The sequence below is a fragment of the Aquarana catesbeiana genome, linkage group LG09, assembly GCF_042186555.1.
Source record: "Aquarana catesbeiana isolate 2022-GZ linkage group LG09, ASM4218655v1, whole genome shotgun sequence".
NCBI lineage: Eukaryota > Metazoa > Chordata > Amphibia > Anura > Ranidae > Aquarana > Aquarana catesbeiana.
The window spans coordinates 93,530,369-93,554,887 of record NC_133332.1 but is presented as its reverse complement, the minus strand read 5'-3'; the positions used below and the strand labels follow the sequence as shown (position 1 = coordinate 93,554,887).

The 24,519-nt window shown below is 43.1% G+C and overlaps 1 protein-coding gene across 1 annotated transcript in view; it reads right to left on the bottom strand.

Annotated features, from left to right (window-relative positions):
* SAE1 (SUMO1 activating enzyme subunit 1) overlaps positions 1–24,519 on the bottom strand; it is an 81,986-nt gene that overhangs the window by 10,474 nt on the left and 46,993 nt on the right. Inside the window, exon 6 of the mRNA XM_073599007.1 lies at positions 11,508–11,613. Within this exon, the coding sequence (XP_073455108.1) occupies positions 11,508–11,613 (106 nt within the window). The remainder of the gene's footprint in view (positions 1–11,507; positions 11,614–24,519) is intronic.

Below are 24,519 nucleotides of genomic sequence, written 5' to 3'. Positions count from 1 at the left end.
GCACACTGACTTATACAGAAGAAATGCTGTATGCCTTGCCATTTGCATGTCAATCACTAAGAAATCAATGAGTATTGACAGAATCACCCACTATGGAGAACCATCTTTATGGTGCTCTCTTCCACACCACTGAACTGGCAATGTTCAATGTAAAGCCACCAAAGTCAGCAGTCTGAGGCATTAAAGAGACCCTACCAGGTCCCTAAACAATTTCAAATACCACAACTGTTCTACTCATTTCTCCAATGGCCCACAAGTCAGATTTTTCTTTAGGAGGTGGAGGATGATACCATGGCATGCCATGGGGGACACAGGCATCCAACACTTCCGGAGACTGCAGTGATAGAACAGAGAGGTGGGGGATGAGGGAGTTTATACACATGAGGTACTGAAGAGGTGGGTACAACTCTTCTCTTGCAAGGTATTGTTATTTGGATTAGTTTAGTGACCTGACAGGGTGCCTTTAAGCTTGCCACATGCACACACAACAGTCTAACAATCTGCTCACTTCAGATTGAATAGTATGAATATGGAAGTATTCCACAGTTAAAACATCACAGAACAAAAACAACTGAAAGAGTTTAGGCATTTGGCCAACTTTACAATTTGCTATGTGGTGTGGCGTACTATTGTTGTGCAGCGGATAGCGGTATCCACGCGTGGATGTTGATGGCACAATCAGATTGTAAAATAATTTGCTTTTAATCCTAAAGGCCCTTTCACATTGATGCATTTTTGCTACATTTTTACCTTGCAGAAAAACGCAATAAAAAAAAAAAAAAAAAAAAAGATTTCCCTTTAAATCATATGGGACTCTTAATTCCATTGTACTGCAGTTGTGGTGTGTTCTGAAAAGTCCTGCATGCTGCACCCATTGAAATGAATAGATAACATGTTAAAGATATGTTAAAAAATGCACCATGGTTGCGTTTTTGAGTCGTGTCTGTTTCACAGGTGCATGCCAACCAGAAAATGCACCTGAAATATCAAAACCGCATATGCATTTTTAATGTGTCTTTTCAATGGACCAGTGTGAAAGCACCCTTAGGCTCCTTTCACACTTGTGGGACTTCAAAGTCGCGCGATTTTACTGAGATTTGGCAGCAGTACTACTTTGTACGACTTTGCCACAACTTTGGCATTAACCATTCTGAGCTTGTGCTTACAAAGTCGTACTGAAATCGTGTCTATATTATTCAGGTACGATTTGCATGCTACTTGAGGGTTTAACATTGAGGTCTATGGACATCAACTCACATGGAAGTTGGACCAAAGTAGTGCAGGGACTACTTTGAAGTCGGCACAACTTAAAGCCGAGCCAATATGAATGGTAGTCATTGAAAATCATGGAGAATGACTTGTCATACGATTTTGCAGTACAAAATCGTGAGACAAGTCGTATAAGTGTGAAAGGGGCCTAAAACAGATCCCTTGGCAATGGAGCCAGCAGCAAAGATTTGGCATAGTTGTAGATCAGATCTAGAAGAAATCTTTCTAATGAAAAAAACTAACACACACTTTTCATAAATTGTAACATCCTTTCCTGATAAAAAAAAGATGGTTAACTGGCAAAATACAAAATGCCACATAATATACTGTAATAACAAGTCTTCTAGACCCAAGAAATGCACACACACTGGGCATGATCTGAAGATGAAAAATTGAAGCATACAGGATTGTAAAAAATAATAAAATACCAGTGCTATATATTTTTCTGGCAATGATGGTTTAAAATCTTTCCTACAATCTGGATTCTCTTTCAGATTTAGAACATTTGGGTTAAAATTGCCCGGTTCTTTAACCCGCTATCTAGTGTCTATGGTAGCCTTAAGAATCTATGTAAAAATGCTTAGAGGTGGTTTCCGTGCATCTCAGATTAAAGGGTACAGATGGCAAGGACAGACTACCTTACATATTTTTCATCAGCCTGTTAAGCCAGCACATTACCTTCAGCCAACTAAAACCTTCAAAAAATAAGTTACTTCCCAGATTTTATTAGCTGGCACCAAAATCTACTTTATTCCTGTTGCGGAAGCCAAAACAGGCAACCTCTTTATTTTAACCTGCATGACTTTTCACATTCCTGACATACACACTGGGGCCAAAAAATATTCACTGCTGGAGAACAAGTAAAATCCCTGGTCAGGAATCAGATCCAAAGCAAATAAAGTAAAAGTGTAGGCTGGCAGGGAGTGGTGGCATCTGTTCCACAGCTTCCCCTAAGGCTGAGGCGACAGCAGTGTGCGAAGACCCAAAAATAACACCGGTTTTCTCTGGCATGTCTTCCAGAAGGGGCAGGTCCTGGCCTGGCAGCAGGTGCAGAAATGTGCTGATCTCTCCTCCGCATCTCAGCTCACATCATACAGCAGAGACACAAATGATGCACACTGATTAGGTAAAGGCCTAAAGTTAAAAAAAAAAACCCACCATGGTTTAATCTACAAGTTCAATAACCTACACAATTTTGAGCAAATAAATAGAAGTAGGTCTCGTTCATTTGAACGTACTTAAAGAATAACTCCAGCTTTTCCTCCCCAAAACAGATGGCTGGTGCATGTAAATGAATCACAACCCCACGGCCACCTTCCATAGCTGTATTCAGCAGGTTTCTGTCTGTGAAGTCACTCCTGGCTGAACTTCAAAGTTCTGACTTCCTGTTTCTTTCCTTTTCCAGTCCTAATACTACATGTCCCATCATCCTTTGAACCTCTGTAGTTTCAGGGCAGGCTATGGGAGTCACTTGTACCAGTTCTGGGAGTTGATGTGGGTGGGTCCTAGGGTTATTGTGGGTGTTTCTGGGCCTTCCGTTTTTCTTCATCTGCAGATCAAAAGGATGAACAAATGTTCTGTTTGACCCCTTATTAACCGCTTCAGCCCCGGGAGAATTTACCCCCTTCCTGACCAGAGCACTTTTTGCGATTCGGCACTGCGTCGCTTTAACTGACAATTGCGCGGTCGTGCGATGTCAAACAAAATTGACGTCCTTTTTTTTCCACAAATAGAGCTTTCTTTTGGTGGTATTTGATCACCTCTGCGGTTTTTATTTTTTGCGCTATAAACCAATAAATAGCGACAATTTTGAAAAAAAAAAAAAAAATGCATTATTTTTTACTGTAATAAATATCCCCAAAAAATAATTAAAAAAAAATTTTTTTTTTCTCAGTTTAGGCCGATACATATTCTTCTACATATTTTTGTTAAAAAAAAAAAAAAAAAAAAAAAAAAAAAAAATCGCAATAAGCGTTTATCGATTGGTTTGCGCAAAAGTTATAGCGTTTACAAAATAGGGGATAGTTTTATGGCATTTTTAGTAATAATTTTTTTTTTTTTACTAGTAATGGCGGCGATCAGCAATTTTTTTATTGTGACTGCGACATTATGGCGGACACATCGGACAATTTTGACACATATTTGGGACCATTATCATTTATACAGCAATCAGTGCTATAAAAATGCACTGATTCCTGTGTAAATGACACTGGCAGTGAAGGGGTTAACCACCAGGGGGCGGGGAGGGGTTAAGTCAGTACTAGGGAGTGATTTCTAACTGTAGGGAGTATGGGCTAGCTGTGACATATCACTGATCTCTGCCCCCGATGCAGAGATCAGTGAGCCTGTCACTAGGCAGAACGGGGAGAAGCTCGTTTATATCAGCATCTCCCCGTTCGTCCTCTCCGTGAGGCGATCGTGGGTATCCCCGCAGTGATAGAGTCCGCGGGACCCGCGACCCGACTCACGGAGCTCCTGGCCGGCGCGCACATGCAATGGCACGGCAGGAAATTCAATGGGACTTACAGGTATGACCATTTGCCCAGCCGTGCCATTCTGCCGACGGACATTGGCATGCGCCGGTCGGGAAGTGGTTAACCCCTAATTTACTCTAACCAGCCTTAATTAACTCCCCATTCTCCTCCATTTAATTATTATTTTCCTGCTTTTTTTGTTTTTTGTTCACGTCTATTTTATAAACAATAGACAACGAAAACTTTTTTTTTGTTAGTTCTTTTTTACACACATAAACATATATTTACACATTTCACATTGAAAAAGTGCAAAGTTAAAAAAAAAAAAAAAAAAATCTATTTAATTTGTAAATAACTTTTGAATGCTTTGTACCATTACTGACAGCTGAAGTGAAAACAAAACAGTTGCGTTAGATATCGGTAATTCGTATCGGCGAGTACAAAAAAAAAAACAAAACAAAAAAAAAAAAATAGTATCAGTGCATCCCTACTACATACATTATCTACGGCGCTTACAGAGGGCATGTCTAGTAATGAAGGTATTCATTCATTTGGACTAGCTTGGCCCAACAGACTATTTAACCCTCACTAAAACAGAGATCAGCTTTAAGAGCCATGATAAAAACACACCACAATAACCAATACCAATCATGACTTGCAATTTGGTTACCGAGAAAACACGACACTGTACTTGGAAATCAGAGACAGACGGAAATACTGACACAAGTATGTGTAGAGAACATCAGTCCACTACTGTGCGTAAGAAAAACAACAATCAGTCCTCTGACCATAATAGCAACCACTGTGTAATTCGACCGACCCACAACAATGAACATGCCGAGGCCATTGGCAACTCCCGCCACATAGTTAACACATTCTAAAAGTGAAGATATATCCCTCGGCAGAAATATAATAATGTGCATGAGTGTCAGGAAAAGTGCATGTACATAGAGGAATGCAGGTCACAGGGCAACTGAGAATAGCAGAGCAGGTGTACACCACACCCAAAGGAGGAAGCGGAGCAGTATGGACGCCCTCAGGCTCTCTTTCACTGCCCAGTTGCTGCATGGGGGTGGAGTGGGCCTGGAACACATGTAGCAGCAGGAAGGAAGCTGTACAAATATGGGTCACCATTAGAAAGTTAAAAAAACATTGTCCATAATTATTATTATTTTTTTTTTTTTTTAAATCAAATAATTTTTTTTTATTTTTATAATTATACAAACAGGTAATATATGAAATAAGTTCATTAAATATCTGAAGTTATTAAATGACATACAAGAAAAAAATAAAAATAAAAAACATAAACCAAACAAACCTTGCACCTCAAATTCACTTATCATATAAATAACCAAAGCATAGGAGGAGCATAAATACAATCTACTAATCAAATTAAATTAAGCTCCCTTAATATCAGTCGTCAAACTATGGAAATATCCTCCCTGCAGCTTCAGTTTATCTTTCTTTTGCATATTAATTTCTTCTTCCCATCTACTCCACTTCCTTCTACCTCAGCTCCTTACTCCCAACTATCTCCATTGCAATTATTACTTTAGATGGACAAATGAGGACGTTGAGATACCAATAAAGTTACACTCAAGAATCAAAGTAAAAGGAAATCAGTGCTCAATCATGAGAACAGTGTATTCAGATGTCCAGTCCAATTTATCACCGTGTTCAGACAGACAGGGACACTTTAAATGTCACCAACATAAGGTGACTTTCCAATGCCGCTAAGGGGGCAGCTGCACGAGGAAGAGGCCTTGGAAAATTGTTTTTGATTGCATACATTAAAGTGCCCAGTCTGTTTATCTGAACATGGTATGCCGACGATGTCTTGTAATGGATTGACGCGTGAAAAAAAAAAAAAATCATGCATCACATTTCCCAATAAATAGGATCTCAGATATGCTTTAACATGTTAAAATTTCAAATGTAATTTGAAATATTTTAAAAAATATTCAGCTGAAATTCAACTTTCCGTTGCAGGATGAGATAACACTCCCAATTGTAAAGCGTAGTCATCCCAAAAAAAAAAAAAAAAAAAAAAAAAAGTAAAAAAAATTTTATTTACCTTACAAGTGATTGTTATTTTAGGCACAAAAACACAAGCCTTTACAAACATGTTACACTTGCCTGCAAGCAGCTTGCTATGAGGACACTCGGAAAGGCTTGATCCCGAGGCTTGTGGAGTGCAGAGCAGAGGCGGGCCCATGATACTGGTGAAGGAATACCGGACCTGTATGCCGCTAACAGTGGTGAGCGCTCCGAGACCTTCTGTGTATGCGCACACAGCTCTGCTACAGCCCCACAGGCTCTGTGTATGTGAGCCCCATTCAATGCCAGTATGGGGGTCCTCCGCTCTCTGCTCCTCTATGGAGCTCCATGTGTGCGGATATGGGATCTGCCACGCCTTGCAGAGGGGAAGCCTATCCTCCAGCTGGCTGTCTTCTCTGGCAGGTGCCATCCCCGCCTATCCCTCCCCCTCTGGCCAACGGTCACTTCCTGCCTGTTGCCTCCTCCTTTCCTCCACCAGCTGTCACCTCTGCCCCATGTCTCCCGTGTCACAGCCTTTTCCATCCCACTCCACAATACCTACTCCACCCCACCCTCAACTACCCTGCCCTCACTTACCCTTCTTGGCTTTTGGCAGCAGCGGGAGCCATTGGCTCCCACTGCTGTCAAGCACAGCCAGTGAGCCAATCAGGAGACGGAGGGGGTGGGGTTGAGCTGCGGCTCCTTGTGAATGGACACAGAGCAGCGGCTGAGCTCAGGTGCCCCCATAGCAAGCTGCTTGCTGTGGGGGCACTCGGCAGGAGGGAAGGGCCAGGAGCGCTGGCGAAGGACCCGAAAAGAGGAGGATCCAGGCTGCTCTGGGCAAAACCACTGCACATAGTAGGTAAGTATAACATGTTTTTTTTTTTTTTTTAAATAAAAAACAAGACTAAATATCGCTTTAAGGCCTCATGCACACTGGACGTTTTTACAGATGCCGTTTTTGGCTTCAGGTGTTTTTTTTGTACAGCCAGTAAACTCCACAGCATGTTATTCTATGTGTGTAAGAAATTTAAAAAAACACTGCATTCTATAGCTAGAGCTACTGGCGTTTTTATAAACGTCCAGTGTGCATAAGACCTTACATTCATTAGCCCTTATTTCCCCACTGGTTGGAAGTTATTTAAAAAAAAAATACAGTAAGTCAGGTACTGAGGGATTATTCCAGCAGACTAAAACAGACTGACTTTTGCAAGTAAATTTTTTTATAGTTTTCACAGCTGTTTCTACAGAGCATTAAAGTAGAAGTCCACCCTAACACTTAAATCCCTGAATCTACAGACATCGATGGTCTAACACTACCCTATCTAGCCCTGTTAAGAAGAAATCAGTATACATACCTTTTGAAGCCGATGCAACCAGATACAACGTTAAGTTATCAGCTGCCGCTTCGCTGTGGAGGCGGGTGCAGAGGACACAGCCGAAAACGGAAGCCCCATAGTAAGTCTATGGGTGAAGTCACTTCCTATCCGTTGCCAGCTGTGTCCTCTGCAGAGCTTCCGCTACTGGCGACCGGATCGAATTGGCTTGAAAAAAAAAAAAAAGGTATGTATATGGATTTTGTCTTTACCGGGTTAGATAGGTTAGTGTTAGATTGTGGATGTCTATAGATGCAGGGATTTTAATGTTAGTCTGGACTTACACTTTAAAAGGGAGGGAGCTTACAACAGTCTTTATGAGTAGGTACTGTTAGATGGCATATTAGGATGAATGGTTTATGTTTACTACATTGAGGTCAAGTTCAAGTGATTGTAAGGTCTAAATTTTTTTTGCTTTAAAAATCACAAATATGTTATACTTGCCTGTTCTGTGCAGTGGTTTTGCACAGAGCATCCCAGATCCTCCTCTTCTTGGGTCCCTCTTTGGTGCTCCTGGTCCTTCCCTCCTGCCGAGTGCCCCCACAGCAAGCAGCTTGCTATGGGGGCACCCAAGCCGAGGCTCTGTGTGTTCATTTAGCTGCGGGTGGTCATTGACAGCAGCGGGAGCCAATGGCACAGCTGCTGTGTCTCAGCCAATTAGGAGGGAGAGTCCCGGGCGGCTGAGGCACTTGTGCACATCGCTGGATAGGGATGGGGCTCAGGTATTAGGGGGGCTGCTGCTGCTTAACGACTTCAGCCCCAGAAGAATCTGCACCCTTCATGACCAGGCAATTTTTTGCGATACGGTACTGCGTCACTTTAACTGACAATTGCGCGGTCATTGCGATGCTGTACCCAAACCGATGTCCTTTTTACCCACAAATAGAGCTTTCTTTTGGTGGTATTTGACCACCTCTGTGGTTTTTATTTTTTTGCGCTATAAATAAAAAAAAAAAAAAATTTTTTTTATTTTCTGCTACAATACATACCAAAAAAAAAAAAAAAAAATTATATATACACATATATACACACACATACACACACAATTTAGGCCGGAAAAAAATTGCAATAAGCATATATTGATTGGTTTGCACAAAAGTTATCGCGTCTACAAACTACGGGATAGATTTAGGGACTTTTTTTTTTTTCATTGTTTTTACTGGTAGTGGCGGCGATCTGTGATTTTTAGCTGCATTGCGACATTGTGGTGGACAAATCTGACCCCAAATGACACTTTTTGGGGACCAGTGACATTACATTGATCAGTGCTATAAAAATGCACTGATCAATGTAAAAATGACACTGGAAGGAAAGGTGTTAACACTAGGGGGCGATCAAGGGTTTAAGTGTTCCCTGGGTCTGTTCTAACTGTAGGAGGGATGGGCTCACTAGGACATGACAGAGATCACTGTTCCCGATCACTGGGAACAGAAAATCTCTGATATGTCAGGCAGAACAGGGAATCGCCTTCTTTACATAGGCAGTTCCCCCGTTCTGCCTCTGTACACAGCGATCGCGGGTCGCCGGCGGACACCGAGTCAGCGGGACCTACGGACATGCTCCCGGGGTGCGTGCGCCCACTATCCTCCTTGCGCAGACCAACATACACCTACGGCGGTTTGCGCAGGAGAGCCAATCTGCCGCAGTATGACGACAGGCTGGTCGGCAAGAGGTTAATGCATTAAAATAAACAACCTTCAGCCTTTACCACCACTTTAATGTGTTGCATTGCCCGATTTAGGTTTACTTTGATGTGAGCCATACTTATAAAGTATCATTAACAAAGTGTGAAGTTTAAGTTACTAAGAAAAGCTGCAATTCATGTAGCTAATGATCTCAGGATTCCACATGCAACGTGTTTACTTGCCTTGCACCCAGAACGCATTTTTGGCACACATGCTATATAGCAAAAGTATGCCCATTCATTGCAGTCAATGCCACTACTTTCATTGTCCCAATGCCTCTACTAGTCATACACACGGGAAGTCTCCCACTCAGCAAGCAAAATTAATTGCAAGTTACAGGCAGTATCGCTCCCACTGTATTACAGTGATGTCAAAAGCTGGGCAGACACACAACAAAATTATTTCCAGGGTCTGATCAACTAATCTGTATACTGGCAGCCATCACAGCTTCAGAAACAGACAACATTGGTAATAAATTTTATTTGGAAATCTAAACAGCTTTGCCATTACAAACGAAAAAAAAAGGTAAAGTTTGTTTCTACCAACATCAGCGCTGTACAAATATGTAACACACAATATCAAATCAGTCTTGAAAAAGTACAGAATGGGGTCAGTATCCTGCAGGGTGGATTTGATTTAAATCACTAGTAAAAAGGCTCAATTTAAATCATAATTTTTAAAGAGCAACTGTCATCTCTGTCCTGCAGATGCTCCTCACCTTACCCACTGTTGACTCACGGACAGTTCCATTCACTTTAATGGGATGGCTGGTGCTGCAGCAGTGACACAACAAGGTGAGGGACGTAGCGGCAACAGGTGAGTGGATGCCTGCTAACAGGCGCTGTCATGAAGGTGTACATAGATTTACAAAACAATTGGATAAAGGAATATTCCTGAACTGTGTTTTATCTCATGGTTACTGTGAAATTGTGTGAATGCATCACAGTGCATGTTATCTCAGCTTGCAGAGCTTGGATTCATCGAATGAGTTTACCGAAAATGTAAATATTGCAGAATATACAGCCTCATGCTACATAATCAAGCTCCATTTCATGCTATATAAACTAATTATTGCATCTTAAATAGAAAAACTATCTTTAGATTTTTACTCCAAAAGCATTTTATTAAAATAATTTTGATAAAAAAAAAAAAAAAAAAAAAAAAACAGGATTTTTTTGATTTAGTTTAAATAATTAAAAAAAAAATAAAATCAATTTTTATCCACCCTGGTATCCCGAACGATAGGCATATATAATGAGTATAATTTCCCCTGTATCAAGGTTCCAGAAAAAGTCAGATCGCTCCCACCATCAAGCAGTACAATATTGCCATTTGCCCATTACTCCAAGACAGCTACATACCTACAACCAGATAAACCAAAAATGTGTGCCATGTTCCCAAAGCAAGCAATTTTTTCTCACTTCTCCTTACTGATTAGTTCAATTAGTACGTTTCTGGTTTAGTTGCTACACCAAGGCACGCAGGTACAAGTGACAAGAGAGCTAAACACAATAGCTACCAACAGCGGAAGGGGTTGTTTTGAGAGTTTTCAAATATTGAGCAACTTATGCCCTGTACACATGACCGGTTTTGCCGTCGGAATAAACTCCGAAGGTTTCTCTGACGGAACTCCGACGGAATTCCGCTCAAGCGGTCTTGCCTACACACGGTCACACCAAAGTCCGACCGTCCAGAACGCAGTGAGGTACAACACTTACGACGGGACTAGAAAAAGGAAGTGCAATAGCCAGTAGCCAATAGCTTCCGTCTCGTACTTGCTTCAGAGCATGCGTCGTTTTTTGGTCTGTCGGAACAGCATACAGGTGAGCGGTTTTCCCGATAGGAATTGGTTCCGTCGGAAATATTTAGAACATGTTCTATTTCTAGGTCCGTCAGAATTTTCTAAAAAAAAAGTCCGATGAGGCCTACACATAATCGGAATAGAAGATGAAAAGCTTCCGTCTGACTTTTTCTGTCAGACATTCCACTCGTGTGTACGCGGCATTAGTCTTCACTAAGGAGATAGTGGTCACTTTACATGATGGTAGCTCCTGGTTCAGTTAGAGAGGTTCTTCAGTCACATTTTTAAAAAGTAAGTCAGCAGCTGTTGACTTTTAATAAACAGACACTCCTCTAAACCAGGATGCAGCACTGTCCTCTCCCGGCCAGTCTCTTAAGTTGGCTTCAGCCGCCGGCAACGGTTAACTGTGGGCAGCTAGCTATGACTCTTTATGGCTTCACAGCCAGATACTCACTACGTATGCGCAAGCCTCCCGGCGCCATCTGATTGGTCCCGCATCTTTCCGGGACCTGTGACATGTCCGAAAAGGCTGCAAGGGAAGGAGGGGTGAACTTCTGCTTGGATCAAAACCAGGTACCCGCTCCGCTCCCCCCCCCCACACACAAAAAATGTGCCAAATGAGACAGAGGAAGACGGGGATTTGGGGGGGGGGGGGGGGGGTGGAAGAGCAGAACTTCCTAATGGGAAGTTCCGCTTTAAGAAAACCCCTGCACTGCTCTTTTGCAACTTGAATTCAATGCATTTCACCCCATTTCCCAAACTTGCCCAGAAGCTCAATAAATCTGGCTAGGGGGTGCACCAATGAAAGTTCCAGGATCTGCCCATTTTTACACACAGACCTTTAAGTGTTGCACAAAATTCTTACCTTGCAAAAGGAAGAAATCAGCAGGTGTTTTCTTGAGCACAACTTTTGCTTTTTCGCTGCTCCAGTCAATTTCCAAAGCGTCCTTCAAGCGGCAGAAGTCTATTTTCTGACAAGGACAAAAGAGTAGAAATTTTGAGTTGCAATGGGAATACAGTCTCGGGGAAAAGTTGAACTTACTGTCATTTTAACAACCCGCCTCCCTCCTTTCGGCCCCCACCCCTCCAGCTCTTTAAAACATTTAGACAGCGAGAGGAACATTGATTGGGGCCATTGCAATGTCACTTGTGGATAATGAGACTGAGTGTTCCAGCTGCTGAGGACATTGTGTTCTACTTTCTCAGAATACTTTTCTCATGTTTTTATCAACTTTACTCAGGTAAAAATTATATTTTTTTGGAAGCTGTAATGGATTCCTAGACAAACCAAAAGCATTACATCATTTCTCAGCCCTTTCAAACTCTGGCACATACCGCCAGTGAGCCTCACCAACATTCCTTCTCATTCCGCAAAGGAGTACACAATAAAGCTGACCACACACAGAGCTTTTTGGCCTGCAGATAATGAACCGGTTTTAATGTGCTCAGTGGGTAGCCCCGGTGGTAGTATCCCGTCCAACATCCTTTGAAGAGGCCAGGTAGAAAAACGGTCAGCTGAACAGTGCTTTTATCAAATCAGATGCAGGTACTGTGTTTGGACATTTTGACAGCCAGCAGGTCTGGCTGTCGGAATACAATGGCTACAGCGGGAGATCCCTCCATCTGAGCTGTTTAGCATGGATGGAGGAATCTGAATGTGTGCCGTCAGCTTAAGTCTCACAAGGGTACAAAAGCAGCACCAGATGCATCTGAGTGTGTGCCAAGGCTGGCTTCTCGCTACATGTTTATTTCAGATGGCTGTACATTAAAAAGGCAACCAATGACTGCAGTCCACCACCAAGAATTTCTTTCAACACTGAGGAAGAATACAAATTGTTGGGAGTTTGTCAACTTTATTAGTTCTGTTGATTTTGCGTGTGCAAAATGCAGCTTTAGAAATCCCTTCCACAAGTTTCACTATCCAATAGCAAGCAAACCTTTTATATTCTATTACAAACTAATTGGCCCAGCTAAGTTATCACTTGGCCACATTGCTATATAAATGTTATTCACTGCAACAGGCACATTTCCTAAATCACAAGTGAGCATTTGCCTCAATGTACACCAATGTTCAGATCACTAAAATAACTGGGAGAAACAAAAAAAACTAAAACTAAAAATAAAATAAAAAACAACTGGTGTACGAAAATAGAGAATGCTTGCATAAGTTTAGTACTAGCACGTCTGGGAAATGTTCAGCACCTCTCTGCAATGTATGCCATATTCTGTCCCTTTAAAATGCTGCAAGTAAAGAAAAGTACCTGGTGATCCTGCAATAAATCCAATGAGCTCCTAACTTCCTTACTTTTATGGACTGACAAAGCTGCCTTCGCTGTACTGAAATCCCAAACAGTGTTGTCAGTGCTGTTGGTCTACATAACGCCTCCCTTCACTCATTTTAGCAACACAAGGGGGTGTTCTGCAATCTGGGGGGGGGCAAAGAGAGAGAACCTCAGGTCAAGCTGACACACTGCACAGAATAGCAGAGGCAGGATTACCAGTTCACAAAACGATATTGGTGTGCACAGCTCAGGGTCTTAAGGTGGATGTGAACCTGATTCATGACATTTGAGCTGGGCACATATATCTATAGTGTTTTCTTAGCTTCTTAGCTCTCTTCAAAAGGCCCATGGCTTTCGCCTGCCTGTTCTGTTATTGACATGAGAAAGTCTGACAAGATCTCCATCAAAGGAGATAAAAAGCAGTCTGAGTTTTGTGTTGGAGAGAATGCTATACATAGATAAGCACAGAGCTGAATGATTCAACCAACAGTTCTGAAAGTCTCTACCTATGAGGAGAGGGGGTGTGTGCCTTTCCTCCAATCAGCTGTCTTGGCTGTATGCCCAGGCTTCACTGCAGTGCTGAACAGGAAGAGAAAATCTAACAGGATCTGAACTTTCTAAAGAATATATAAAGCTGAAGACAGCAGATATACATAAAAACCTACATAGAGAGATTTGTTTCATCCCTGTGTATTATCTGAGGCTGTTCACCTCACTAGGTATATGTGAGAGTTTACATCCACTTTAATGTAGGCACTGCACCTCTATACTAGTAGTACTGGTAGCAGTGCCAATGTCACTAGGTCTTCCCTGTAGTCCAGAGAACTACAGAGGCATGGCAAAGTGATACTAAAGGTTCCTTTTTTTTTTTTTAAGCAACAAACATGTCATACTTCCCACCACTGTGCAGCTCGTTTTGTACAGAGAGGCCCCGAACTTGCTCTTCCGAGCCCTTGGCGGCTCTCTCGGCTCCTCCCCGCAATAGATAACCCCCTGGGAGAAGCGATTTCCCGGGGGGGTTACCATGCGGGCGCGCTCCAGAGTCCAGCATTCGGTGTCCATAGAGGCCGAATGCAGGACTCTGCCCCCCCCCGGCAGCCGTGTCAGTGGATTTGATTGGCAGCAGTGGGAGCCAATGGCTGCGCTGCTATTAATCTATCCAATCAACAACCGAGAACCCCCTAGCCAAGAGGCGGCGCACCCCAAGGGACAAGTTTGAGGGTTCAGGTAAGTAAAACGGGGGGGGGGGGGGGGGGGGTATGGGGGCCGGTCACTGCCAGGTGTTTTTCCACCTTAATGCATAGGATACATTAAGGTGAAAAAACACTTACCTTTACAACCCCTTTAATGACAGCTGTGTGCCCACTGAAGTAATCACCATTTAAGATCATAGCTGAATAGAGAAGTGTTAAAAGACACCAGATGTGGAATCGGAAACAGGATGCACTTCTCTAATAACAGGTAACTTAAAATAAAACCAAACTGGAATTCTGCTATAAAGTTTGTTGCCTATTGTCTAGGTAGGCCAAACCCAGCTACATAGTTTCCCATATAACAAAGGCTCCTCTGTCTTAGCGAATATCAGCCCCAGGGCAGTGCGACCTTTGGACTCATATCCTGTAGATTTTAAAAAAATGTATAATGTAGACTGTCTGAGTACCATCCCTCCTTTGACATCTGCAAACAACGGGTCTACTTGAAGCAAAAACCAAACTTCATTTAGTCTGACAATTGCCTGCAGGAGAGCTTGTCCAGACCTGACTTGTCAGTGTCACAATGAATCCATGGAATGGGGAAAGGTGAGTCTGTGTCAGCACTAATGACACTCTCAAGGGTAAGGTCAAGATTATATACAAGTAATGCTATGTAACAAAATAAGGCTCAAGGCAATTATGTCTGGTCATAGCAGTAAGTGGGCTATTAGCGGTCATTAGATCTTGGAATAAATGGTAGAATCCACCTGTGATAACCTTTACACCTCAATGACCCCAACCCCAACTTTGCAAGCTTCACACTTTCAAAGTTGATTGCATGTTGAGATATATATGAATAGAAGCTTTCATAGGCAGTTTTAAAGGGAAACTACAGAGTATTTTTAATCAGGATATGTTAAAGCCAAAATTTGAGCGGTTCAGCAGGGACTGGCCGAATTTCAATCCATGCATGGGCAGTCTGATTGTACACTAGTTGATCGATAGATTGACTTGCGTACAATCAGCCTGTAGTGTTTTCTCGCTATAGTCAGCAATACTAATCAGTGTATTCTGAGGGTGGAGGAAGTCTCCCTGCTGTCAGAATACAATACTACAGTGGGATGGATTCCCCTATCCACCTCAGATGTGTGGATAGGGGAATCAATTTTGTTCAACACGCTGGTTAAACAAAAAAATAAAAAATAAAAATGGGATTAATGTATGTGCGGCCTTTTTTTTTTTTTTTTTTTTTTTATATTCTTTATTGTAAATTTCAACCATGGGTATTACAAAGCTAGTTTAAGGAGGAATTATAGGTAAGGATAGTTTACACATTGCTCCAGCTTGGATCAAAGTAACTATGTACAGTATCTCACAAAAGTGAGTACACCCCTCACATTTTTGTAAATATTTTATTATATATTTTAACACTGAAGAAATTACACTTTGCTACAATGTAAAATAGTGAGTGTACAGCTTGTATAACGGTGAAAATTTGCTGTCCCATCAAAATAACACCCATTAGGCTCCGTTCACATCTCGCGTTACGAATTGCGGGCAGAATCGCCTCGATTCGCAATAGTGGCAAATCGCAAGATGCCCGTGGGTTCCCCTATGATTTTAATAGCACCCCAAACATGCTTGGCCAGTTCATCACCTTTAACCTAGCTTCTTTAGCAAGGCAGTGGTCGTCTTGGAGGTGTGTTTGGGGTCATTCTCATGTTGGAATACTGCCCTGTGGCCAGTCTCCGAAGGGAAGGGATCATGCTCTGCTTCAGTATGTCACAGTACATGTTGGCATTCATGGTTCCCTCAATGAACCTGTAGCTCCCCAGTGCTGGCAGCACTCATGCAGCCCCAGACCATGACACTCCCACCACCATGCTTGCCTGTAGGCAAGACACACTTGTCTTTGTACTCCTCACCTGGTTGCCGCCACACACGCTTGACACCATTTGAACCAAATAAATAGATCTTGGTCTCATCAGACCACAGGACATGGTTCCAGTAATCCATGTCCTTAGTCTGCTTGTCTTCAGCAAACTGTTTCTGGGCTTTCTTGTGCATCACATTTAGAAGAGGCTTCCTTCTGGGATGACAGCCATGCAGACCAATTTGATGCAGTGTGCGATGTATGGTCTGAGCACTGACAGGCTGACCCCCCACCCCTTCAACCTCTGCAGCAATGCTGGCAGCACTCATATGTCTATTTCCGAAAGACAACCTCCGGATATGACGCTGAGCACGTGCACTCAACTTCTTTGGTCGACCATGGCGAGGCCTGTTCTGAATAGAACCGGTCCTGTTAAACTGCTGTATGGTCTTGGCCACCGTGCTGCAGCTCAGTTTCAGGGTCTTGGCAATCTTCTTATAGCCTAGGCCATTTTTATGTAGAGCAACAATTCTTTTTTTTTTTTTCCAGATCCTCAGAGTTCTTTGCCATGAGGTGCCACGTTGAACTTCCAGTGACCAGTATGAGAATGAGAGAGCGATAACAAATTTAGACATTAATGGCTGTGTGTTGAGTTATTTTGAGGGGACAGCAAATTTACACTGTTATACAAGCTGTATACTCACTACTTTACATTGTAGCAAAGTGTCATTTCTTCGGTATTGTCACATGGAGATAATAAAATATTTACAAAAATGTGAGGGGTGTACAAACTTGTGAGATACTGTATATACCAAACAAAAAATGATTGTGCAGGTATACAGACTAGTATAAAAGAGTGCAAGCTGCTGGCAACACCACAACAGGACCAATCGTGATAAACGTGAAACAATAAAAAAAAAATGTTGCCACGCTAAACATAGATATTGAAAAAACAAATGTCCATAAAGTGAGAACTGGTGCTGTTCTAAATAGTGCAGATGAATTCCTTGATGAACATCCAGTAACAATGACTACAAATTTGATCACCCAAGGGTACCTCCTCAGATATTGATATGCAAACGCTTCGGGTGTAGTCCATGTCCGTGAGGTACCACGCAAGCCAATCCTTTATACTGGTCGATCGACTTCTAGAATGTCTTGGATCTATTAATGATTGTTTTTACCAGATTTCTGAAACTGTTTAGCACTAATTTCTTTTAATAAACTGTTAAGCAGTTTTGCACTATGTGGCTGTTTTATCTTTACCATCAGCCATGACAGTACCACCACCTGCAATATAATAGAGCAAGCCGATTGGATTGCATATCACGCCTGTCTAGACTCTTATAATTTGGAATCTAGACCTCTGGTAAGGAGGCATTTTCTATCATCGGCGGAGGTGCACTTGGGTGATCAAAACACACATCAATTATATTATTGTTCATCAAGGAATTAATCTGCCCTATTTAGAACAGCACCAGTTGTTCACACTTTATGGACACTTGTTTATTCAATATCTATGTTTAGTGCAGCAACATTTTTTTTTATTGTTTTATGGATATACCATACCTGCCTGATGCAGTACACACCACTGCTCCCACTTGCTTCCGGGACCAGTCCTGAGAGGATGGTTTGATGCATTCTGAACACAGATGGGTCGTTCAGCACAGGCACCATTCAGAGAATGGTTCGAATTTTCTGAATAAATCCAAGGTGTTCTCTGTTCGAATGAGGTAGGTGTGGAGTGGTGATGTCATGCTGTTCACCTGGTCAAAGCAGAAAATGCCTTGCATTCGTTCGGAAACTGCAAAGTATTCGTTGAATGGTGCGCATGTTGAGAGGCCAACCTCATGCGTTCAGAATGCATCAGATCAGCCTTTCAGCACAGGACCTGAAAGCAAGTGGAGATCAGTTGGAGTAGTGGTGTGTACTTTAATGATTTCCAGCTTCCAGGGGCATCAGCAAGGTACTTAAATTATCTTTGCTGCAACCTTCCCTTTTCCCCAGTATCACATGATTGTATTATAATAATCTTTGGGAGTGCTCCTTGCAGTGCCTTCTAGGTTTCAAGGAATGCGACTAGCATCCCATCTTTCACCACTTTGCATCTAGGAAAATTGTACACACATTAAAAAAGACCCAGACCCTCATCCGAGCATGCAGCTCTGGCAGGTCCTCCCCTCCTGAACCATACCAGGCCACATGCCCTCTACATGGGGGTGTGGGGGTGTGGGGGTGCGCTTTGTTAATGGGGACAAGGGCCTCATTTGCGACGTCACAGACCAGAGCATGCTAGGTTGGTGCCGTCACAAGGGGCGGGACCACCAGGTGACGCAGCCAGGTGGCCCTGCCCCTTACCTATATAAGAAATCTCAGGGGGTGGACCTTGCAGTGTAGGCAGCCAGCCTTCGACGGCGGGAGCATCTTTATTTTATTTTTTTTCCCTTTTTTGGGTCTAGCAGGCGGCATGATTGATGGTGGATTTACACCATTTTTAAAAAATTTTCATAAAAGGAATTGTCAAAAACGTTTTTTTTTTTTCTCTACTTTGTAACACTTTTTTGTTGAATGGGTAGGGGTTATATGAAGCTGATACTCATTCACATGGGGGGGTTATATGAAGGGGGGTAGGGGTTATATGAAGCGGATACTCATTCACATTGGGGGGGGGGTTGATGCTGGGATCTGGAGGCCCGCCTTCTTAAAGGCGGCTTCCAGATTCCAAATAGCCCCCTGCCCACAGACCCCCACAGCCACCGGCCACAGTTGTAAGGATGGGGCCCTTGTCCCCAGCAATATGGGGAAGTGGTGCTTTGGGGTGGAGGGGTGCGGAGCCAGCTATGGTTCAGAAGGGGGAACTGGCTCGCCCCACCCACCCTTTCCAGATCTGCCAGACTGCATGCTTGAATTAGGGTCTAGTATGGATTGGGGGGGGGGGGGGGAATCCCACTCCATTTTTTGGGGGGGGGCCCCCCTTCAAATCCATACAAGGCCCGAGCATGGGGGGAGGAATAAGGGTGCTTCCAGATTACAATTAACCCCCTTCCTGCAGACCCCAAACTGTGGTTGTGGGGATGAGGCCCTCACCCCATGTCGAGGGCATATGGCCTGGTATGGTTCAGGAGGGGTCACTCACTTGTCCACACCCCCTTTGCTGATCTGCCGGGCTGCATGCGCGGATAAGGGTCTGGTATGGATTTGGGGGGGTAATGGGGGGAGAAACCCCCAAACCTATTTTTCAGCTGACAGCTGGTGAGTCATAGGTTAAGGACGCAGCCGCCATCTTCCCGGCCCGCTCCTTAGCAACCAGCCGTTTGTCAAAAAACAGCCTGGGGGGTCCCAGACCCCCAGGCTGTTTTTTGATAAATACCACATGCGATACCTCCAGCAAAGCCCTGGTGGTAATTATCACATGCTTTTTTTACTCTCTAATCCATTTGTGAATTGGCCTTAGAGTTTATCTGATATTTACTGGCACATTTTATTTTTTTGTGAATTGGACTTAATTTACAGCATGTGAGAATTTATGCAAATGAGTAACATAATACCCCATAACATAATTATGCATGCGGTAAAGCTTAGTAAATTGAACCCAATAAGGTTAGCTGTGATTGTGGAGACCAGCTCAGGCAATGATGTAGCAAAGAATTTTGGTTGGGAGAAAAATAAATAATCAGGGGTGGGAGAGAGGCTAGGTTTTAGACTTTTCCAGGGCTGAAGAGACACCCATCCTCCTAATAGGTGCCAGCCCCGCTGATCACATGTTGTTTCGATCCGACACATCTTACCGATGTGTCCGATTGCTAATATTCAGATGAGAAAGGTTGCATATAGCACCCTTGGGTTAGTAGAGAACTAATAGGAATTATCCCTTTACTGATGTATATATGAAGCTCTTTGGTGGGTATATGACATCAGAGGAGGGGGGTGTCACTTGGCTCATGATTTTTGATTGGTGGTAGTTCATTTATATTCTGCTGTATGACGACATGCGCTTTTAGCACATGCCTGACGAAGGGGTCCTGTGTGGCACCGAAACACTGCACTTGTTCTTTTGTGATGTGACCTCTGCAATAAAAGCTTTGGACTGCAATTGAAGATCCATGGTGTGCTGGTATGTGCATTGACGTATTCTACCAAAAACGTGAGTTGTAGGAGGGGGTTATCCTCGGCTGGCTTAAATTTTATGTTTTCAGTGTCCGATCCTCCTGTAGGTGGCAGTATAATCCGACGGTTAACGGCTTCCTGTGCCGCTCAATGGATGATGAAGGAAAACATTAATATAATGAACTTGGCGCTTCATTCATCTGTACCCCCTACAGTTGCCTAGAGTTAAATTAACCTTTTCATCTGTACCATTATCTGGGTCATACTTAGGCTTCTCCAAACATTGCAATTCCTCCCCTACAACGCCAGTATGCCTTCATTTATCTTTGAACAGTTATGGTTTGCCACAATTCCAGGTTAAACGTGCTTAGCATACCCCTCCATACAGTTTAGCATTCTGCCACACCTGAATACCCCAGGCTGGGGCAATGTTTCACACTAGTGAACATGATACGCTATGAGAGACTGGCAGCCTTTTCAAGTGCTCTAGTACCGAGGGAGTTAAGGCTCCGGTGAGACATTAAGCTAAATTGCAAAATGTTCAGACGCTATTGTGTTCTTCCCGGCTGTGCATTTGCTCACCAGTAGGGAATAAAAACACACACATCCCCCAAGCATTTCCCAATTTAAATATGTCACTTTGCAAAGTCTGTCAAGTAAAAAACGAAGTCCCATTTGCAACACTTAAAGCGTGTGTGAGCACCTAAGGCATCCTAATTTATGTCAGAAATGAATAAATTAATGTAAGGGGCGGGACTGTCCTCGGCAGCACGAGCAGATTACACAATGATATCACCATGTAACTTTCAAGTCATCTATACATTAAAGGGAAAGTGCTGTGCTGCTGCAGAATAATGTTCCAAACATTTTCATTCTCTAATTGACAAAACAAAAAGTATTCAATATCCTGCAACCCTCTGGATAAACAACGGTCAAGTTTATTATTCACCAAAACCTGAAAGATCTATATACAAAAGTACAATTAATAGGTTCTCTCTTCCCTCTGTGCTCTAGGTTAGAATATGAAAAAGGACAAGTTAAATGGCTGCCATAGACAGCGCATTGAAGAATGCTGTATTTAGACTGGAAAAACCCTGTAAAGTGAATGACAAAGCCAGTACCCCATGTGAAACTTAACTTCATGTTGGATAAACAACAAATTCTTTGGAAGAGCTTGCTCCTTACCAACTAACATTTGGGATTCATATACCAGAACACCAGTCAGCAGTGAAGGCTCCCAGGAGGTTTCCTTTGAGATGCACTGTATTCTGATAATCAAATGTTAAAAGGCATGAAATGATAGTATTCCGTTTAGGATTCTTTTTATTTTTTAAATAAATCACATGTTTTTTTTTAAGAAAAAAAGAAAAAAAAAAAAAAAAAAAAAAAAAAAAAAAGATGCCGCACACACAAAAAAGGGGTCTCCTTTCATTTTTAAACACAGTAGGATTAGGCACTGGCAGTTGCTAAGTGGCAGCTTTGCTAATCTAGAAAAACATTTGCTTGATGCTAAAAAAACCCAAGAAGCAGTCGCAGACCTAGCACAGCGTTTCCCAATCATTGAGACCATATGCTTGAATAGTGGCCTCTATAAGCCACCTAGAAACAGTGGAACAAAAAGCCAGTGTGACCATCCAGGATGACAGTTTTGCAGCCCAAACCACACGTACAGTGGATATAAAAAGTCTACACACCCCTGTTAAAATGTCAGGTTTCTGTGATGTAAAAAAAAAAAAAAAAAAAAAAAAAAAAAAAAAAGGAAGGAGACAAAGAAATACATTTCAGAACTTTTTAAACCTTTAATGTGACCTATAAACTGTGTAGCCAATGTCAGCAAATATGCTTATAAGTTAGACATTTTCTGTGTTGTTAATGTGGGGTTGGCTCCCTCTAGTGCAGTGGTTCTCAACCTTCTAGTGCTGTGACCCCTTGGTAAAATTTCCCAAGTTGGGGGGACCCCTAACAGTAAAATTATCTTTATAGCATGGGTTGTCAGCACCCAAGGCAAGACAAGTAATTTGTGCCCCTCACCCGCGGACATTTAGTGCTCCCTGAGTCCCTTTAATGGCAACTATAATCACAGGTAGTGTTACTCACTGTGTCACTGACTCTGTGGTGTCTCGTAGCAGTGACACCTATGCCGAAATCAGGAGGTAGGATCTCCTCCAGCCCCTCCCACTTCGCATTCATCACCAGTCAGCTGACCTCTAGTCTCTGCCCCCCCAGCCATGCCGTGAACTGAATGGGCGCCTGCGAAGAGGCTGAGTGGGTGGCCGTGGGCTTCAGGGATAGCCCTGCTGGGTGGCCGCAAAAAAGCTGGGAGAGCGGTGCGGGCTTCAGGAACAGCCCAACATTCGGTGACCCCTGGCAAATCATCATTCGACCCCCGAGAGGGTCCCGACCCCCAGGTTGAGAACCACTGCTCTAGTGTTTGCTGGACTCTGTGTGAATTTCTTCTCTTCCTGTGTGAGGACATAGAGCAAAGCATCATGGGATGTGTAGTTCAGAATGCTGAAGTGACACTGCCAGCAGGACTGATCTGAACTACAAGGAACAGAATGCTGAGGGCACAGTACAGACTGATGGGAGAGGATATAAAAAGGGCTGGCGCAGCCTAGATCAGCCTCTCTGGACACCGTTTTGACTCTGCCAGCAGGAGGTCTGTGTGACAGGAAGTTTGCTGACGATTTGTGGCCTACACAGCAGGGACCCGGACAGCTATACCCAGAGGGATCTCTGCAGACAGCATCGCTTCTTCAGTGCAGTGGACCGGTGGGTGTTTCAGGTCATCCAGAGGCGCCTGCAATTCAGATTCCAGTGAGCTGTCGCGTGGCGCGGCGGCCTTCATTTTGCAGAGCAAAGACATTGTTCCGGCTGGAGTCTTCTCATCTGCACCGTTATCTAATCCCTCTGAGATTTAGAGTGGTGAGCGGGCCTAGCCCATGTTATAGTTAAGGACACTGCTGTTAAACAACTCTCACACACAGTTTAGTTGGTGGTACTTGTAGTCCCACGGCAGTTAAACTCTGTTTTAAGGGACACAGCCAAGTAGATGCCTATGCTCAGTACACATTACAGTAGCCGTATCAAACGACATCTTTAGGATTATAAAAAGAAGGAAGCTATACTACTACTACTACCAGGCTAAATCACAGATTTACTAACTTTGCTAAACCTTGCCTTTTTGGATTACATTATTTACAACTTAAAGTGGAAGTTCCACCCACTTTTACAACTCTTCAGCATCCCTCACTAAACTGTGTACTGTAAACAAATTGGATATTTTTTAATTTTTTTTCTCAGCACCTACTGTATATCTGCTGTATTCATTTTTCACTTCCTCCTCCCTGGCCGCGGCCCATCGCATCATTTCCTGTTTGCAATGCCTTCTGGGAAGGGGCGGTAACTTCCTCTGAAACTGCCGTTGCTATGGAAACCTGACCTGAAACCTATTACACTGCTTGTGCTGCACTGAGCATGTGCGAGATCTGCAAGGATGATATCCAGAAAGAAATACAGTCTGGCTTCAGATGCCCACACTTAAGATGGCCATGGCCTGCTGTAAGTTTATAAAATAGCAAACTACTGCTATAAACTAACAAAACAGACCTTAGTTCACAGACTAACTTTACTAGAATACATTAAGCTTGTGTATTATAGGGGTATTTTTATTTAAAAAGTATCAAATTCGGCTGGAACACCACTTTAAAAGAGGCTAGCTGAAGACATCTGGATTTCAAGGAATACCCTTTCTCACCTTTTTATAATTTTCTCTCCTCATCTGCTCAAATTGCATTGAACTGCTAAAGGGAGCCATCCTATTGAATATAATATTGTTCATACTGTTTTCAATAGGGTTGTCCCGATACCGATACTAGTATCAGCACCGATACCGAGCATTTGCCCAAGTACTTGTACTCGGGCAAATGCTCTCGATGCTTCCGCCGATACCTGTACAGTCAGCGGTAATCGACGTGTGGGGGAGTTACAAGCTTCTCCCCCCGCAGCTTTCAGCTGCTTTAGTGACATACAGCGGTGATCGGTGCTCGTAACTCCCCCACACACGATCACCGCTGACTGTCACCGCATCCTCCTCCATGCCCCCTCCGTTCCGCTGTCCCTCTCCCTTCCTCTGCCCCCCTCCGTTCCGCTGTCCCTCTCAGTGTCCTCCTTTGTGAATGGATAGAGTCAGCTGACCGTCCATTCACATAACTGAAACATTGTAATCTCCTGTGATTAAGATGTCTCAGTTTATGAATGGAGAGGAGCCGCTCTCTTCTCTCCATTCATTCTCAGTGCAGCTGAGGCTGCAGAGAAAGGGGCTGGGGAATCTCTATCCTCGGTCTCTTTCTCTGTCTCAAGGGGGAGACTTCAGGGGTCTGTTAAGAAAAAAAAAAACCACATATTGCAATAAATAAAAAA